General features: G+C 35.4%; 1 protein-coding gene across 6 annotated transcripts in view; it reads right to left on the reverse strand.

Moving 5' to 3' along the window:
- Window positions 1-20,254, reverse strand: part of LOC143203554 (Krueppel-like factor 6) — a 696,440-nt gene that overhangs the window by 153,980 nt on the left and 522,206 nt on the right. For all 6 annotated transcript variants that reach the window (XM_076415754.1, XM_076415756.1, XM_076415759.1 and 3 more), the window contains 4 exons: window positions 8,362-8,562; window positions 6,359-6,494; window positions 4,972-5,143; window positions 4,796-4,908 (listed from right to left, as the gene is read on the reverse strand). In XM_076415754.1, the coding sequence (XP_076271869.1) occupies window positions 4,796-4,908; window positions 4,972-5,143; window positions 6,359-6,494; window positions 8,362-8,562 (622 nt within the window). The remainder of the gene's footprint in view (window positions 1-4,795; window positions 4,909-4,971; window positions 5,144-6,358; window positions 6,495-8,361; window positions 8,563-20,254) is intronic.

A 20,254-nucleotide genomic window follows, 5' to 3' on the forward strand; every position in this document is an offset into this window, starting at 1 on the left:
ATTAATTTTCCATTAAAATTAAAAAGAAAACATGCAATACCAATAAAAATTAAACCAAGCTTATATATGTATATCGAAACATTAAAAATAACATTATTATTAGTTAGTTCGATATCTAATAATTATATATCAAAACTGATACATTCAGAAATAATTGTTGATTGTTAAGTAGAAACCTTTTTTTGGTTCGTACAAAACAAGTGCTGACAGTCTGTCTTTGTGAACTTTCGAAGTCGAATAACAGATATAAATATTGGTAGCTTCAATATAGATTGCAAAAAAGTGAATGATTTTTTATTAGTTAGTACCGGGACAGAAGTATAGCAATGCTGTTGAATGGTTGACGACCAGGTGATGATATTAAAATAGGAAAAATATTTACCAAATAATCTCAATTCTCTAAAAGTATTTTCAAGAACTATAATATTTGTATCGCATACTATTAAAAGAGCAAGTGTATAGAATTGTATATGTTAGCAGAAATTTTTATTTCGATCTCATTATTACCATGGGAGAACTTTCTTTATTTACGTGTAAAAAACATCTAAACCATCCAGTAGGTGCTATTTATAAAATAACAGCGTTAACATATTTTAAACTTTTCAAACCTTAGCTTGGACCTATTTTGGTTACCTGTATTTTATTTTAGAATTCTGAAAAAAGGGTTAATTTAAAATCTAATAATTTAAGTAATTTTATACATAAGAATTGACAAATTACTGTGTTCCGTCCTATTACTGTCTGATTAATGAGTACTGCGTGATGTCACTTATCTACATTTAAATATTATCTGTCTTTTCCCCTAATTTTAACTCGATAATCAATGTCTTTGTCTCCCATTCGCCATCATACCCTGATCTCAAATTCCAAATATTATCCCCCTAATTAAGGAGGGTAGACGGTCCCGAACGGTGTCCCTCCAATTCCTGTTAACGAGTAGGCAAAGGGCGGTCATCCTACACGGACGCCGGACGCATTCGTGATGCTTGACGTCGAATATACCGGGCGTTTTTTCGTTCGACGGATAATCTATTCGGAAAATGTTTTTCTCCGGTGCCGGTACACATAGTTGGAGCAGCGAAAATAAACTAATTTCGCCGCGTGTTGACGTTACCGCCCCGAAATCGTGCGACGTCGCATCCAGCCTTTGTTGCGCATCAACTATTTACCATTCCCGACGATATTTACTTTATTATCTCGTCCGAAAAGTCAAACAACAGTTGCGGGACGGCAGGAGCAACGTTGCTATTAATAAATCCCGAACGGTGTCCCTCCAATTCCTGTTAACGAGTAGGCAAAGGGCGGTCATCCTACACGGACGCCGGACGCATTCGTGATGCTTGACGTCGAATATACCGGGCGTTTTTTCGTTCGACGGATAATCTATTCGGAAAATGTTTTTCTCCGGTGCCGGTACACATAGTTGGAGCAGCGAAAATAAACTAATTTCGCCGCGTGTTGACGTTACCGCCCCGAAATCGTGCGACGTCGCATCCAGCCTTTGTTGCGCATCAACTATTTACCATTCCCGACGATATTTACTTTATTATCTCGTCCGAAAAGTCAAACAACAGTTGCGGGACGGCAGGAGCAACGTTGCTATTAATAAATGAAGCAAACCGGGGTGGAGGTTGAGTCTCGCGAATGGAAGTAAAAAGTCAGATTGCTACTAAATAGTCAGGTCCAGCAGGAATATAAAATAGAGCATTGTTTATGGCCCTTGAAGGTTACAAGAAAACTTTAAAAACATGTGAAAAGTATTGTTGAATACCACAAAAGTATCATAGTATCGTAAAAAGATCTCTGTTAGTTAGTTACGAGACAGTAATTTATTAACGAGAATGGTTTTGGCTGCACTGTTCCATTTTCCCCTTTGACTGAAGTACCTACAAACTATGGTTTTTTAATGCATTTGAAATATTGGCCAGACAATTTATTGTTGATATGCGAGAGTGAAAGTAATTTGGTCCATAAATTGGGCATGCGGAGGATAAAACATCAGTTTGACCTTTTGGCTAGTTAAATAGGTAGTCGTTTCAGTTGATGTGTGAGTGCATTGTCATGATAAAGAAAGATCCTTCGTTGCCGCTTTTATTGTCATATTTCACGAAGCATTTCTGATAAATAAACGATTGTATACTGTTCAGAATTCATCGGTTCTTGAGAATTTATGGTTGCCGTATGTCTAGCTATTCCCAAGAAACAGGCAATCATTTACTAAATATAGCAACAACGTTAAGTATCTCGGAATGAATCTTGAAGCAAAACTTCAGCGTAAAGAATAGTAAAAAAGAAAAGAATTGGAGTTGAAATATAGGAAAATGTATTGGTTAATTGAAGCCAAATTACAGTCAGTACATAATACACAGGAATCCATTATGGGTAAGTCCTGAGAAGTATTGTTAGGTGCATCGAGATACTACAGGACTGATTACTTACCCCGAGACCTTCCGATACCGACTGTGATTCAGCAAATCAAGAGAGTCACAAGGAGGGATTGCATTCTCATATCAATATCGGAGTTTTGTAACCCTTTAATAACACCAGAACAGGACACAAACTCAAAAGCATCAACCCCTTTGATCTTGGACCTGGCAAGATAATATAGTATGAAATAGATCGAATAGTATTCCTTGCAAGATTAAATTATTGAATAATTTATGCGATGACAGCAATGGAAAAAGTCCACTTCGGCCACACTCATGACATTACTGTATAAGTTTTGAAATCTATATAATTATAATTAACCATATAAATTTTACAATTGCCATAAAATGTGTCAAAATATTATAGTAATCTATAGATTAGTCCGACTATTTTCATCTTAATTCTCAAGTTCGCTATTCTGATATATAACAGGTTAATTCAAAAGTCACCGGCCTGACATATAGATGGCGCTACTATAATTAAATCCAGTTTTTTAGTTAGCCCTAACCCTCAAAAGATGCTTGTATAAATTTGACAGCTGTTAGATCATTAGTTTGTGAATTATAGCATTTTGAGTGAAGTAACCTTTGTTATTGTATGCGTGTTGAAAAAACATTGTTTTTTGAAGGGAAAACATATAGTTGAAGCAAAAAGTTGACTTAATGCCGGGTCTCCGGACACTGCCCCAGGAAAATCAACCATCAAGAATTGGTATGCTAAGTTTAGACGTGATGAAATGAGCACCGAAGACGGTGAACGCAGTGGACGCCCAAAAGAGGTTGTTATCGACGAAAACATTTAAAAAATCCACAAAATGATTTTGAATGACCGTAAATTGAAATTGAATGAAATAGCAAATACTGCAAAGATACTGAATGTGTACATCATATCATTCACGAATATTTGGGTATGAGAAAGCTCTGTGCAAAATGGGTGCCACGCCAGCTCACTTTTGACTAAAGCAACGACGAGTTGATGATTCGGAGCAGTGTTTGAAGATGATCAAGCGTAATAAACCCGAGTTTTTGCGTTGATATGTGACAATCTGATCCCAGGGATTATTCCTGTTCTTAGATCTCAAAAGAATGCTCGCTGGAAAGAAATTTTCGTCGAATGAAGAGGTGATAGCCGAAACTGAGGCCTATTTTGAAGCAATGGACAAATCGGACTACAAAAATGGTATCGAAAAGTTGGAGGGTCGTTAGAATCGGTGTATCACCATTGAAGGGAATTGTGTTGAATAAAAAAAAATTTGCCAAAAAAATGTTTTACTATGGTAGCTCCAACAAATACAATCACAAAAACATCGGAATCACTACTTCCAAAGAGAAATTTAGGCCGTTATTAAAAGACTGACTCATATTTATGATACTCTGTATCCACTCATTTTCACTGTTGCGCTGTAAAATATGATTATTTTATATAAATTTTGCAATAGTGTCAACCTCATCAATAATCACCAAAAACTCGTCTCGTTCATCAAACAAAGCTACCACTAGTCAAATAGTTAACGAATTTCACCCCTTCTCTCATTATACTATCCCGTGTCTCTTGGATTATTCGAAATTTCCTGAACTGTGCTTGACACTTTCTTTGATTGCATTCCAGTTCGTCTAGACGACCAATATGCCATTCTAAGAACTTCCTGTTCATATATTTATAAGATTAATTTATTTTATTCGTAAAAGCGCACGCTTAAAAAGACGATTTTATTTAAAATTTATAAATGTCATTCACTACAAGCAAGAAAATCACCTTTTTCTCTATGAATACTAACAAAAAAGATCACTATACATGAATATTAAACCAACAATCAGTTAACGAGGGTAATTTTAATATTATATTAATTTTAATAATAAATTAATAATTAATAATAAATAATAAATTAGATGAGAAGAGATAAATCTGAAAATTCTCAAACAATAAACGTGTAATATAACGTCATTGTGAAATACGGTTGCCGTGCTAATGGATCAGAGTGAAAGTAACAGTATGATGACATTCCTCTATTTAGTTAACAAAATAGAGGCTCATTATTTAATCCGAAAATATACTACGAAATATTTAGCGGAAAAACGTATGGTAAATGACGATGATATTAATATGATGGAACTTATATACACAAACATATGGGCTTCTTTTTACTACTGCATAGTAACATTTAGTCTCATCACCAATGACTGCATCAAGCCAGATTGATAAAGAATGAAATGGAAGTAATTATGGTAAAATAGTGAAACCCATATACACTTTAACATACTAGGATGATCCGATCTGTTGATAAAATCATAATCTCGACTACCTAAATATCAGGATAATTAACATTATCGCTATATAAATGACAGATACATCAAGATATTCGACTTACCAGTATGGGTCCGTTGATGCGCTTTTAAATGGGAGCTCTTGGTATAGACCTTTTTACAACCGAGGAATTGGCACTTGTGTATTCGCCGTTTAGAGTCCGGTGAGTGGTCTAATCTATAGACCAGACGAAAAGGTTTTGAACATCACCAGTACCCCTCCGGTTGAGGGTGAACTTACCTAGCTTTCGCTGAGGCGGCCGTTGAGCTGGGATTTGCCGTTCCGGTACTTCTCGGCACCATGGAGATAAATCTGGTCAAACCGGAAGCCCGGACTCTGACGATGGTGTTTCTTGTGTGACTGCCGGTCAGACGCAGGTTACAGACCTCCATGTCTCCTGTGCTCGAACTACCTGTAAATAGAAACGAATGATCTTAATCCCAGTTCGCATGTGAATGTTTTTTTCAATAAGAGTTACTGTATATTATCCATTTATAATCAGGAACAATGATATCTCTCAAAGAATGACTAAATGGAGACCGCGATTCGCTATGCGACTTTTGAATTTTTCATGACATCCTGCAACATCTGAGGCTGAATCTCTTCAACTTCCTGACAAATATTGTCTTTAAGATGTTGAATCGTATGGGGCTTATTAGTCAGAGCTATATTTTCAACGCTACGACACGTTCATTGTCTTCCAGAATGAGGCCTGTCTGCTGTCGTACCGTACTGTTGAAAATTCGAATGTAAACGATAAATTGTGGTTTTGTGAAGCACTGGACGATTAGGATATTTTTGACGCAATTTCCGCTGAGTGGCAATAACAGAACGAATATCCATGATAAAATTGGGATGTCTACACAATACAAGGGTTATTCAATTCAGTTCAACAATTTATTTCTAGCACAATAGTTATTAAACGTCGATTTTAGGATATTGTATTTGTTTTAAGAGCTCGGTAATTTAATTCACAATCTGCTGATGTAGCTTCCTTTGTTGTAATTAAGTCTCATTTAAATTAATCAACAAAGGAATTAAATTGCAATGTCTATGTACGAATACAAAAATCACTTTTTTGCCAATAACTCCAGCCCGTTTAATATGAAACGAATTATGGAAAGAACAATATTATTACAACCATTTCATGCCAATGGTAAAGTAAAAAATGGACTGGGGTTTCTGTACAACCCTAATATCCCCCACCAGCGATATCGAACAAAACCTCACGTAATATATTCGTAAAGTTTGGAAAAGTTTTTATTGCTCCGACGAAAAAATTGACGTTTCCCTTTGGCTCCGCATACACCTAAGTTTTATTGCTAAAACGTCCATAAAAATGGTTTTTAAAAATTCGCATAACAAGACGAGAGGGAGGGGGATGAACCCTACGCTTTTCCCCTTTCGTTCACCTGGAAAAAAAACGTCGCGGTTTCTTTATTTTTTCGATCGTAAAGAGGGTGAATTACGTCTCGAACGGCGAGAACCCGTGCCTAATCGAGACGTTTAATGTATTTGCACGATAAAAAGGTGGACGACGCTCGGCTAGAGGAAATAATTCAAGTCGGTCGACCGGGGGTGATGGATTGATGCGGCGGCAACTGGATATAAATCATCTTCTACTTACTGTTACTGTGACCTGGGCCCGATTCCGGGCTGGAGGGTGGCGTCAACGTCGCTGGGTTTCTGGCGACGAGCAGTTGTAATCTGTCGCCGTTTTGATGGTAAGACTCGTCGTCCTCTTCTTCGTCATCAATTGGTTCCTGAAAATCAAAAATAAACTCATCAGATTAAGACACAGGATATTAATGTCTTACCAACCATTAAAGATAAGATATGTGAAATAATTGACGGGCAGGTGTGGAAATGGATCACGGAAATTAGAGGACTCGACTGGAGAAAGGCGACAGGACAGGATAGGGGCAGTTAAAAAAATAATTTATGTGGATGGGAGATTGGGAAGGAGAGACCAAAAAGACGATAAAAACAAAGAAAAGAAAAAATAAAAAAGCTCCACAAGACAAATAGAGAAAATGAGGAAAAATGGTAGTGCATTGACAAAAATTAGAAAAATTTGGCAAATGGTAAACAGGAACAAACGAAGACTAACAAATAGAGAAAGGCGTCTGGAGGAGGAATTTGTACAGAGGTTGTGATGGATGAATTAACAGAAACTGAAACGAAAAGGGAGGGATTTGGTATTTTTAAAATGAGTAATGTCCATAATAGTATTGGAAGAAGACATTGGAAGAAGAAATAAAAAATGAACAACATATTCAAACATAATATTACTGACAAATATGAAGCGAAAAGTATCCTAATAGTATCCGTTCCAGGCCAAGACGATAAGTTTGTTCAGAAAAAAAATTGTGAGCATCAAACACAGATAACAGATGACGCTGAAAGAAACCTGTATATTTTTTCAGGAAGATTTCAACAGTTTCAGCGCTACAATGACAATAATTAAACATTATTAAATATGACAATATTAAACAATTAATGTACTACAATGACAATAGACCCCGTTATGAAAAATATGTCCTCTAAAATTAGAAATGTTTTGCAGAAGTCTATAAAAATTGAACATCGATTGCTGTTCTGTAAGCCCAAATGCAATATTCGATAACCCAATGTGTCTTAAAAGAGTCACTGTTGGTGTATATCTCAGAATAATAGCATATAATAATAGAACTAATCCTCACTTCATTGAAAATGAAAATGTTAACATCATGACAACAAATACACTGCAGTATAGAGACCGCTATTAGACTATCTATGTTTGAGCCAAGCTTAATTACAGCATCATGATGCAATATGCAACACCAAATGCTTACATAACCAACTGGAAGATATTCAATAGTTATTGTGGGAAAAAAATCGATAAAAAAACTGTTATAACGTATTTTTTGGGATGTGTTGTTCAAAAATCTAAAAAAAATGACTTTAAGAACGCTCGGATGCCCTTATTGGATGCTATATGATATGTAATTAATATAAAAATATCTTGGTGTCTGAATTAAACGCTAATGGGCATATCTCGAAAAAAATGTTTTTCAGGACACCATATTCATTGTTTTACCACAAACATGTTTTCCATAAATAATCCTTTAGGAATATTTACAAACGTCCCATTAGAAAGCAAGAAATAGCCCATCTTATTTATGTCAACAATAATAATATTGATATCCTTTCATAGATAATTATTATAGAAGTGTGGGCAATCCTGAAAAGTGACATAGAGTTGGAGTTATATATCGAGAGAATACCTTTGTTTTCTCCAGTAATTTAAGAATACAAAAAACTTTTTAAAACAGTTTAATAGCCAGTATTTAATTCCAAAAATGAAAAAAAAAAAAACACTTAAAACGATGCAAATGAGGCGTTTCTCCGATGTAAGTGCTACGCTAACAAAAAATACGAATATATGAATCTTAAAATATGCCTGGACTTCATTTATAGAAAATATGGAAATTATGATATATCACTCCTGTATAATATAATTATGCTAATACATTGACAATTGATATCTAATTATTGGTAAGAAATTATAGAAGGCTGTATGGTTTCATATTACTTGCTCAAATGAAAGTTTAATTACATTTACTATATTACGATACAATTAAAACTTACTTGTTTTACAAGGACGGCACAACTGAGGGCACCATCCCATGACATCGGCGAACTGGCCGTACTCAACGTGTCCAGCGGGTGGTCGCCGAATTCGTCCAGACTGGTCACCTCGTACCAGCTACACCTGGAGCTCTCCGGTAGTTTTTTGTATGACGGTACCTTCGGTTCGTCTTTGAGGTAGCGTTCCATCTCATAGCAAGTCTGAAATAAGAAAAATAAGTTAATATTTCGAGAACTACAAGTTCAGTTAATTTCATAGACCGAAATGGACACAATTTTATCTATTATCTCATATAATAATATACGAGGTATTACTACAAGATAACAAGACTGATCTCTTTTTTCTAGTCTCCTTGTCTGTAACTGTTCTAATGGTCCAATGAATTTTCAATTAATTTTATATGAAACTTGGAAAAATTTTACTGTTAGGTACTTATTATGAAAACAAGTATGTACATATTGTACAGTTTTTAATATCGTCTGGATATAACAATTGACTGTTTATAGCTTCAAGTATCAATTCAAGGTCCATTTTATAATTAAAACAACAAGACTTTAGATCCTTGAAGCTATGATATGTGGAAGAAGAGCACGGTTGAATAATGAAAAAAAAAATGGAAAGTGTGCATATCCATATCCACTCTAATGTATTATAAATAAAAGAGCAACATTTTATAAAAAAGAGTATACATCTGTGTAGATTTATTGCAAATTTTAATGAGAATAATACGCATAATAAAATATGGAAGTGGTTCACTTATTTCAAATTTGATTTTGCATTTAATTAAATCTCTAAAGATCTTGTTTGTTACCCTTGATAATCAACATATTTTAATATTAAGACATTTTCCGTGACAATTACAATTAGCGAAAAAAACATTAGAAACGATAAATAAAACGATGTTATTTAGTCGTCTCCCGTACAATAAAGGGAGGGCTTTATTTAAAGCCTTGTTTACGAACGCAGGACTATAATATGTCCCATTTTATTACCTCCCCGAGTTCCCATTAAAAACATCTTCGACCAACCGCCCATCCACCCCAACCCGATAAATTACGAGATTTACATCGCGTCATCGCTCGTAAAGCGTGGCCGACGCGATATTCGGTCAGATTTCGGCAACCACGCGCTCATACTCGAAGAAATCGTTTTGTGTTAATAACATAAGGTGGTAGCGCGAAAGAAATCGGTCGCATGTTTGGGGTGGGAGGGAGGTATTTGCCGTGTCGAAATTTAATGGATGACAATGAAGTGAGAGGGTCGTAAAATTGTTGTCGCCGGCTCTATTGAAAGTTACATTTTAACGAGCCAGTTTATGAGGCTTCGGTGAATTTAAATAGAGTTACAAACGTTACAGCGGATAGCTCTCCTTTTCCTTTATTGATTAAGTGTTATAACAAGTATGTTGGGATATTTTGGTAGAATCAGTTTTACTGAGGAAAAACTAATATGTTAAAATTAGTTGGAAGGAAACATTACGTCTTCTTATTTAATACCTTCAGTGAAGTTTTGTTATTACTTAGTACTTGTCTGTTAAATATAACTTCCACAGTTTTCGCGTCATACATTAATCTTCAACAATACCGATCACATTTTTGCGGTGGTAGTGATGCTTCTCTTATAAAAAAACAGCAAATATGAATATGTAGCGACCACTACGACCCTTTAGGCCACCACGCAATCACCTACAGTAAGATCAAAGGTTGGTAACGTTAATGGATTGGTATCATGCGGTTCCCACCACGACGACGTCTCGCTCTCTTTTGTTCTCTCTACCCCCTTGTAAGAGTACCACTTCCACAGCGCTACCGTAATTCCCTTACCTATCTTAATATCCTGTCCATTCTCCCGTCGACCACATGTATCATTTAATATCGCAATAAACAAGTTTTTATTCAGCCAGTGTTTTAAGTTCCCTAAGAATTATTACTAAGGAATTCGCACCTTACACAAAATAGTAGTGAGTGTTCGGACAAAGAATCGCATCGATAGCCATACTTTCCAACCGACCAGACGAACATTGCTATATTACACAATACACCTTTAATATTATTTTCAGGCAACTAGCAATTATATAAGTTAAACGCATTTATCATTTGTAGCAATGCCCTACTCAGCAGGCCTTTTCTCATATCGCACTTAACGAAGCTACGTCATATTGCTCAGTGCGTTCATATTATATAACATAAATAAACTTTTATTCTTTAGCATTCTACAAAATTAGTGTTACTAAATTATAAAGTTTTGCGCTGAAACTGTGTGTACTGCCCACTGGTATTTTGGTAGATTCAGTTTTACTGAGGAAAAATTAATATGTTAAAATTAGCTGGAAGTAAACATTACGTCTTCTAATTTAATAGTGGCTACTTTCAGTGAAGTTTTGTTATTACTTAGTAATTGTCTGTTAAATATAACTTTCGCAGTTTTCACGCCATAGATTAATCTTCACCAATACCGGTCACATTTTTGCGGTGGTACTGCTGCTTCACTTATAAAAAAACAGAAAATATGAATATATAGCGACCACTACGACCCTTTAGGCCACCATGCATTCACCTACAGTAAGATCAAAGGTTGGCAACGTCAGTGGAAGACCACCACGACGACGTCTCGCTCTCTTTTGTTCTCTCTACCCCCTTGTAAGAGTACCACTTCCACAGCGCTACCGTAATTCCCTCACCTATCTTAATATCCTGTCCATTCTCCCGTCGACCACATGTATCATTTAATATCGCAATAAACAAGTTTTTATTCAGCCAGTGTTTTAAGTTCCCTAAGAATTATTCCTAAGGAATTCGCACCTTACACAAAATAGTAGTGAGTGTTCGGACAAAGAATCGCATCGACAGCCACACTTTCCGATGGACCAGACGAACATTGCTATATTACACAATACACCTTTAATATTATCTTCAGGCAACTGGCAATTATATAAGTTAAACGCATTTATCATTTGTAGCAATGCCCTACTCAGCAGGCCTTTTCTCATATCGCACTTAACGAAGCTACGTCATATTGCTCAGTGCGTTCATATTATATAACATAAATAAACTTTTATTCTTTAGCATTCTACAAAATTAGTGTTACTAAATTATAAAGTTTTGCGCTGAAACTGTGTGTACTACCCACTGGTATTTTGGTAGATTCAGTTTTACTGAGGAAAAATTAATATGTTAAAATTAGCTGGAAGTAAACATTACGTCTTCTAATTTAATAGTGGCTACTTTCAGTGAAGTTTTGTTATTACTTAGTAATTGTCTGTTAAATATAACTTCCACAGTTTTCGCGTCATACATTAATCTTCAACAATACCGATCACATTTTTGCGGTGGTAGTGATGCTTCTCTTATAAAAAAACAGCAAATATGAATATGTAGCGACCACTACGACCCTTTAGGCCACCACGCAATCACCTACAGTAAGATCAAAGGTTGGCAACGTTAATGGATTGGTATCATGCGGTTCCCACCACGACGACGTCTCGCTCTCTTTTGTTCTCTCTACCCCCTTGTAAGAGTACCACTTCCACAGCGCTACCGTAATTCACTTACCTAACTTAATATGCTGTCCATTCTCCCGTCGACCACATGTATCATTTAATATCGCAATAAACAAGTTTTTATTCAGCCAGTGTTTTAAGTTCCCTAAGAATTATTACTAAGGAATTCGCACCTTACACAAAATAGTAGTGAGTGTTCGGACAAAGAATCGCATCGATAGCCATACTTTCCAACCGACCAGACGAACATTGCTATATTACACAATACACCTTTAATATTATCTTCAGGCAACTGGCAATTATATAAGTTAAACGCATTTATCATTTGTAGCAATGCCCTACTCAGCAGGCCTTTTCTCATATCGCACTTAACGAAGCTACGTCATATTGCTCAGTGCGTTCATATTATATAACATAAATAAACTTTTATTCTTTAGCATTCTACAAAATTAGTGTTACTAAATTATAAAGTTTTGCGCTGAAACTGTGTGTACTACCCACTGGTATTTTGATAGATTCAGTTTTACTGAGGAAAAATTAGTATGTTAAAATTAGCTGGAAGTAAACATTACGTCTTCTAATTTAATAGTGGCTACTTTCAGTGAAGTTTTGTTATTACTTAGTAATTGTCTGTTAAATATAACTTTCGCAGTTTTCGCGCCATAGATTAATCTTCACCAATACCGGTCACATTTTTGCGGTGGTACTGCTGCTTCACTTATAAAAAAAAACAGCAAATATGAATATGTAGCGACCACTAGGACCCTTTAAGCCACCACGCATTCACCTACAGTAAACCTACAACTCACTAGTTGTTTATATCTCAGGTATTATTTATAATCTTTAGTTTCTGTACTGTGAGTTTCTATAGAGTTATATTACCTAAGTTTATTAATTCATTTTAAGTAGCGACATTCATTTTTATAAGTAGCGACAAGAGGTCTATTGATTTGGATATATCGTTTGTATTCGTCTTATTTATTTATTTTACACAGTTAACTATTACATTGTTGTTTGTGCTTGTAGTTGTTTTGTGAAGATGTTTGTGTCAAACATTAGTAATGAATAAGCCATTTAAATGTAAATATTGTAAAATCACCGAACATATATTTGCGAATATTTCATCCATATGAATATATAATTTATTATTTATTTCAATTTTGCTAATTGGGTTCAAATAGATAGCGTGAAACTAAAAATTCATAGAAATAATACTTTGAGTAAGTGAGAAAATTGGACAGGAAACATTGAAATTTGACTCGAGTGAAGATTCTGGAATATGGAAGGAAAAACAAAGCTGCGGCTACCTGTGCTGGTAAAAATTGTAGCACATTTAATATGCTTATTATCAACAATAATTTGTTTTCTCAACCAGGTAATAGGTTAATGATTTGGGTTTTTACGAATTTGGCAACGTAAAGACGACATTTGCCATATTGCAGTTATTAATATTAATATATATGCATACATACATATATATATATATATATATATATATATATATATATATATATATATATATATATATATATTATATTAACCGCTGAGTACTTAAATGATGATTTGGATATTTATTAAGCTTCTGATGTCGCGCATATAAGTGACAATCATTTATTTAGAAGCTATAGTTAGTTATTTTAATTTTAATAATGGCCAAGTTGATCAATAACTTCGCGGAAATGAAACGGCGAGATGTTTTTTTCTGCAAATTGTTTCTTTGATAAATAGATATTTGTACACAAACGGAAAAATCATATTATTGTTTTGGCAGTTCGAAGATAACCCGCAAACAAAATCCCTTTTGCATTCTTAAAAGACTATCGCTAGCAACACAGTTCGGAAGCGATAATCTAAATTCACATAAATTCATAGAATCTTGTTATGATTCTGGATCATAGTGTCGGATCTAGGTCTCAACCACAGTGATGAAACCATGAATAAAACCATCTTGAAAATGTTTAAAGTCGCAGTCAGGACATCTCTTTGATCCTTGTTAGATGAGGCGACGCACCTATTGTATTGTGAAATCGTGTATATTTGGTCATGCTTTTATAGAAATTGAAATAAGCCCAAATAAGCTGCAAAAATGATAAAAATATAAACATTTTTGAACTTGGTATCTTTTAAAATAAATTCACGTCAACAATACATAAAAATATATTGTTCACAGTCCCAGAATTTATAAAATAAAATTAAAAACCTATTTGTTTTAGGGTCCTTAACGTTATTTTACATGAAATTGGTAAAAATCTGTTTATAAAAACAGTACCTTAAATTTAGATAAATATTTTCATATTTTCTAAGAAGAGGTTTACGTCCAAAATAATAATAAACAAACTCTAAAAAGCATAAACTATTTAAATAATTTCGTAAAATATATTCTCGTAAACTTAATACCAGCAAATCAGAAGTATAAAAATAATCAGCTTACAACGATATATTTAATTTCCAGATCGCTAGCCCCATTCATTCTTAAACTCTCGACGTAACGAAGGAGAAGACGATCAGTTTTCACGGTAGATCGGCATGGCCCTCTTATTCACCAGATGCTTGCCTAGTTACTTATTCGACTAATTACGATGTTTCGAAGCGGAAGCTGCAGATGGCGTATTAAATCCAATTAGACGGCGAATTTGCAAGCAAAATTGTAAAAACTCAAACCGTTCGCATCGATGTTCTGGTAAAATTTCGCCGCTAAACCGAACCGTTATTAGTTTTCGTTCCCTTTCGATTGTATTATGTTCGAGCTATACGATTTATTAAAACCGAGAGTTTAAGTGCTTCAAAGTTATTTGACTCTAGAATACACGACAATGCAACAACCAGTACGTCCGTTTAATATTTAACAAGAATATAATAAAATGCTATAGCTATATGTAGAAAATGATGGGGGCCAGCTCTGGAGAATACGGTGGATGAGGAAGCAATTCGAAGCCCAAATCATGGACTTTTGATTTCGCGTTCACTGACTTGTGACACGGTGCATAGTCTTGGTAAAGCAGCACTTTCTTTTTCTTAAAATGCGGCCGTTTTTCGGCGATTTCGTCCTTCAAAAGATCCAATAACGCTATATAATAGTCGCTGTTAATGGTCTTTCCTTTTTCAAGGTAGTCAATGAAAATTATTCCATGCGTATCTCAAAATACAGACGCCATAACCTCTCCAGCCGACTGTTGCGTTTTCCTACGCTTTGGAGCGGGTTCATCGTGTACAGTCCACTCGGATGACTGTCGATTGGACTTCGGAATGAAATGATGGAGCCATGTTTCATCCATTGTCACATATCGACGCAAAAACTCGGATTTATTACGCTTGATCATCTTCAACTGCTCCGAATCATCAACTCGTCGTTGTTTTTGGTCAAAAGTGAGCTCGCGCGGCACTCACTTTGAACAGAGCTTTCTCATACCCAAATATTCGTAAATGATATGATGTACACATTCAGTTGGATATCTTTAGAGTGTCTGCTATTTCATTCAATTTCAATTTACGGTCATTCAAAATCATTTTGTGGATTTTTTAATGTTTTCGTCGATAACAACCTGTTTTGGGCGTCCTCTATACCAATATACCAATCCTTGATGGTTGATTTACCTGGAGCAGTGTCCAGAAACTCGGCATCAAGCCAAGTTTTTGCTTCAACTGTATTTATATATATATATATATATATATATATATATATATATATATATATATATATATATATATATATTATAATATATACATTTATATTATAGTTTCTTAAATTAAAAAAATCTATGTTCATAACATATTTCCATTTTTAGTTTTTAGTTGTTATCTAAGTTAATATAAATATTCATAACGTCCATATATTAAACATTATTAGTTCATATACCACCGAAAACATGATATTTTTGCATTAAAAACCTCAGTTGCCAAAAGAAAAGCATGATTTCGTACAATCCCGAAATATAAAAGTCATCCTAAAGTCCATCGCTTCTTAAAAAAGACCTGTATTTTTTTCTTTTAAAACCCGGCGACCCACCCATGAATACCCGCCAAGAGCAAATCGCATCCCCTCGACGTAGAGACGACCTCGTAGATGATCTATTATCGGGTTCCGGGGACGGTTCCGTCCTACCGCGGAGGCCGAACAAAAGCGGGGGGAGACCCGAGTCGGCTTAGAAAGCGGGCATTAAGTCAAAGAACACCTTTTATCTTGTTGGCCACGGATCCCATTTTCTTCTTATCGCACGCCGTGTACAGGCCCCGTGTACAACAATCACTTTTAAAGGTTTGCCTACAAGTTATAATTAGTCGGGCGGTGTGGAGTTCACGCGGGGGAAGCGGGACGAGAGGAGACGCGCGCTTTATTCGGTTCGGCTCGAAGGAGGTGAAAGTTAATGAGGTGCGAATAGGCCGGAGTTTCTTAAGCTCGACTTCGAATCTAAAGGGTTAGAAAGGTCCTTTTAAAGGGGCCATTAAGACGCACGACATCAGTAAAATAGATTAATTTAATTTTAAATCAGTGGGCCTCTGCCGGTTTTAGGCCTCTAAAGTAAAATTTAATCCATTTTTTGTCGTGAGCTTGCGGGTTTACGCTTCGGGCAATTTTCTCTGTGTTACCATTTAATATATTGTCTTGTATGTTGATTGTGGAATTATGCCGCTTATTTTACATTTCACATTAAATAACAGTTTTAGTGATATTTGTTTAAAATCTCTATAGTTTATTTTTCGTTATATTTTAGAGTCTTTTTTCTAACAACTAGGTTTTATGTGGATTAGACGTATAGCTTAACATGGTCTTCGAACTACGGTTCTACGGCGAGTGCCAACTCAGAGATCTTCTCAGAAGATATCCGGTCTTACCCAGCCCGATTGCCGGCGTGATTGGGCTCGTTTTTCTTGTCGGATTTTGCGCGCTTACCTTTTGAACAATTACAAACATACATCTATGACCATGTCCTAGCAGGATTCGAAACCGCGACTATCGTAACAATCGACTAGACCACCGCATCGACCAAATAGGATACTACAGTTGAAACTTAGTATTATACTATGATTGTGAATTAATTCTCAAGGATGGTCATAATCTTTTATAAATTCAAACTAATTTTCAAGTCAACTCTATATCATGGATCTCTAAGTTACACTACATGTTACATTGACGAAGAACAATGAACCATGCATCGAAATACACCATCGATATATAAAAGGCATTTATATATATATATATATATATATATATATATATATATATATATATATTTATTTATATATATACAAATGCCTTTTATATGGTATATTTAGGCTGAAGCATTTCTTTCTTCATCTTCGAACTCTTTTATTTTAATTCATTCACCATATATGGGAATGAATCAACTACTAAAATAAGATAAAAAAATATTCAGCAGAAAAAGGAGAAAAAAAGATTGAGAAGTCAATAGAAATAAATGAACGACCATAAGCTATTACAAATTTTCTCTAAAATTCACAGGGTAAATAAAAACCCTATTTAGATAAATCATAAGAGGTCACTTATGTCTAATTTTTTGCGCAGTTTAAACAGTAACTAGGATTTCCAGGATATGCAGTGCATGCATAAATAATAAATAAATAATAAAAAGTGTTTTGTCTTTTTTTTGGTAAATAACAATTTTTACATTGCTTCCTCATTACCTTTCCCGCTTTCTTCTCCTCTCGTATTTTCAAAACATGTTCGCTGATAGCCGCTCTGGAAGTACGTTTGGACGGAGCCTTTAGTAACCTTTTTATGACAGACAAACGAAAGCCGTAAATTGAAATACGATTGCCTGAATATTTATTGTAAAGTTGATGGGTATTAATCGTCATGAGCGGTAAAATATGCACGAATATTCGAGGGCCATCTGACCGTTTTCCTTTCACACGGGTGGCAAGGTGGTTCTAATTTATAATAGGCAGAGGTTTAGACTTGATTTCAACATCTTGTCTTCTCCTTCTAGTTTGTATTTTCATCGGGATCTACCTCCGAATTTTCATCACTTGAACTTCCGTTAGGCACAAACTCATCCACATGGTCCGACAAATCGTCCTCCAAAACTAATCCAGCATATGTTAGGGCACGTTTCATATCTATTTTTCCACTTTTAGGATGAGAGGGCCCTGACATATCGATATTCTTTCCCACCCTATGCAATTCCATAATACATGTGACTGAAAAAGGAAACAGCGAAACCAAGCACGTAATTGGCTCACCCATAGTGTTCAGATAATGCCGATACAACTGTACGGGCCCATTCCTAATGCCGAACTAAATACAAGGCTTAGAAAGATCATCGCCTATATAACGCGTAATTGGCGGCCAATGAAAGACTCATATTACGCGCTAGAGCACGTTATTGACAGCGGACGTGTTAAGCTCTTATTGCTTGGTAAAAAAGGGTTTTGTGGGTCTCAAATGAAAAGCTCTGTCGTACAGAGCATATCCACCAGATCATGGTACTAGGTTTCAAGATGCTAAAAAACTATGAAAGTGGATCGATGATAAAGTTACTGCCGAATCAATGGCCTTCTTTCGACACGGTATCAACATATTATCAGAAAGATAGTAAAAAGTTGGGGAAAGTGATGTAAAATGATTTCATTAATTTCTACCAATGTTTTTTAAGGCAAAAAATGATCAGAATGTATACCATCTAATAGGAGGAGGTTATTACGGACATTCTTATTTTAATTGCTTGACACATTCAATTCCGTCAATTCTCGACGAATACGTACGAAACGGCGGAATGTATTCCATTCAAACGATTACAGCATTATCTGATGTATTTCCCTCGCAAATTCCACTTATACTCGTGGATTCATCGCCGGCATTTCCACAGATTCCGAAAAGCGATAGCACATAAAATAACGAGATGTCCTCGAGAAGAGATAACAAGACCATCGAACCAGACGAACGAACGGCACCGTCATTCGCTCTCGCATTGTAAATGAGCGAAAGATACTCCACCGTTCTCCGCGTCGAATCATTACAAGTCTATTTGTTTCGATCGGGGAGATATTGCCGTTGGCAGAATTGTTCGGCCGAGAGTAGGATTCGTTCTTTTTTTTCGCGCGCTAGCGCCTCCGACACCAGACCGGGGGGAAATAATGGAAAAATTAATAAAGCAAATATTTAAGGCTCGGAATGGAGGTTTACTAATGGAAAGGCGTCGGTGAGGGAAAATTGTTTTGCCGCGATTTTCTATTGTTCGTTTTTATGGGCCGGGCTACGGTGGTGGTGGTAGGTTGAGCTCTTTATAACAAGTTGTTCACTTTCTATTATTCTCGTCAAGCATGGAGCGTTTCTTTCTTGTTCTGTTCTGTTGTTTAATAGAATGCTCAAAATAATGGTGGTCTACGTTCCAGTTTCGTCATATTTATAGTTTTGATTAGACTCAATGATTTTTTTTCGTTATATCGTTTTCTTTTTAAATTGTCCATTCACACTCGAGTCATCAACTTCGCTTCTTGGCATTTTTTAAATCTATTTGAGGTTTTATTTATAAACTACTAGCGACCCGCCCCGGCTTCGCACGGGTGCAATGCTGATACTAAATTAAATACACTACAGAAAAAATATGAACGTTGTATATAAAAACATAGCGGCCCGCTCCGACTTTGCACGGGCATAAAATATATATGCCTATGTCACTCAATGAAAACATGATTAAAATCGATCCAGTATTTTTGGTTCATTCATTACTGCCCTTGGCCTGCACGCATTAAATTTGGAGTAAAACAATTCCTCTTCCCCTATACTTACTATGACGATTTCCTGCTATCTTTGGAATATCTAAATTCATACAATTTTTATTACATTACACATTTTTAAACGCAAATTTTAAATTTGTAATATCTCCGAAAATATTTGTTTAATTTACATGCTGTAAGGAACCATATTGATCAATATTAATTGCACACTGTATTTAAGGTACTTAGTTCGATAAGGATTAATGCCGTATTGCTTAAAATAGCTTCGTAAATAAGCCATTTTCTCACGTAAAAAGTAAACAATAAAAATGGTTAATGTGGGTTATCCCTAAAAGATAAACATATACCATCGCGGACTTTTTTGTAGACCTTTTTATGGTGTACAATACTGTAGTACATTAATTTGATCTAACTCGTAGGGTTAGGCAGCGTTTCTGCTAATTGCTAAATAAGCCTAAAAAAATAGGTTAATTTACGACATCACGTGAGAAACCTCTAAAATTAGCAATGTTGCCTTAGTATATTATGCATGTATTATACATATAAACCTTCCTCTTGAATCACTCTATCTATTGAAAAAAACCGCATCAAAATCCGTTGCGTAGTTTTAAAGATTTAAGCGCACATAGGGATATAGGGACAGAAAAGGCGACTTTGTTTTATACTATGTAGTGATTAAATCATAAAAATATTGA

This window comes from Rhynchophorus ferrugineus, unplaced genomic scaffold (assembly GCF_030347505.1).
Source record: "Rhynchophorus ferrugineus isolate W39M unplaced genomic scaffold, kcgeb_rfMv2 rfM10, whole genome shotgun sequence".
Classification (NCBI taxonomy): Eukaryota; Metazoa; Arthropoda; class Insecta; order Coleoptera; family Curculionidae; genus Rhynchophorus; species Rhynchophorus ferrugineus.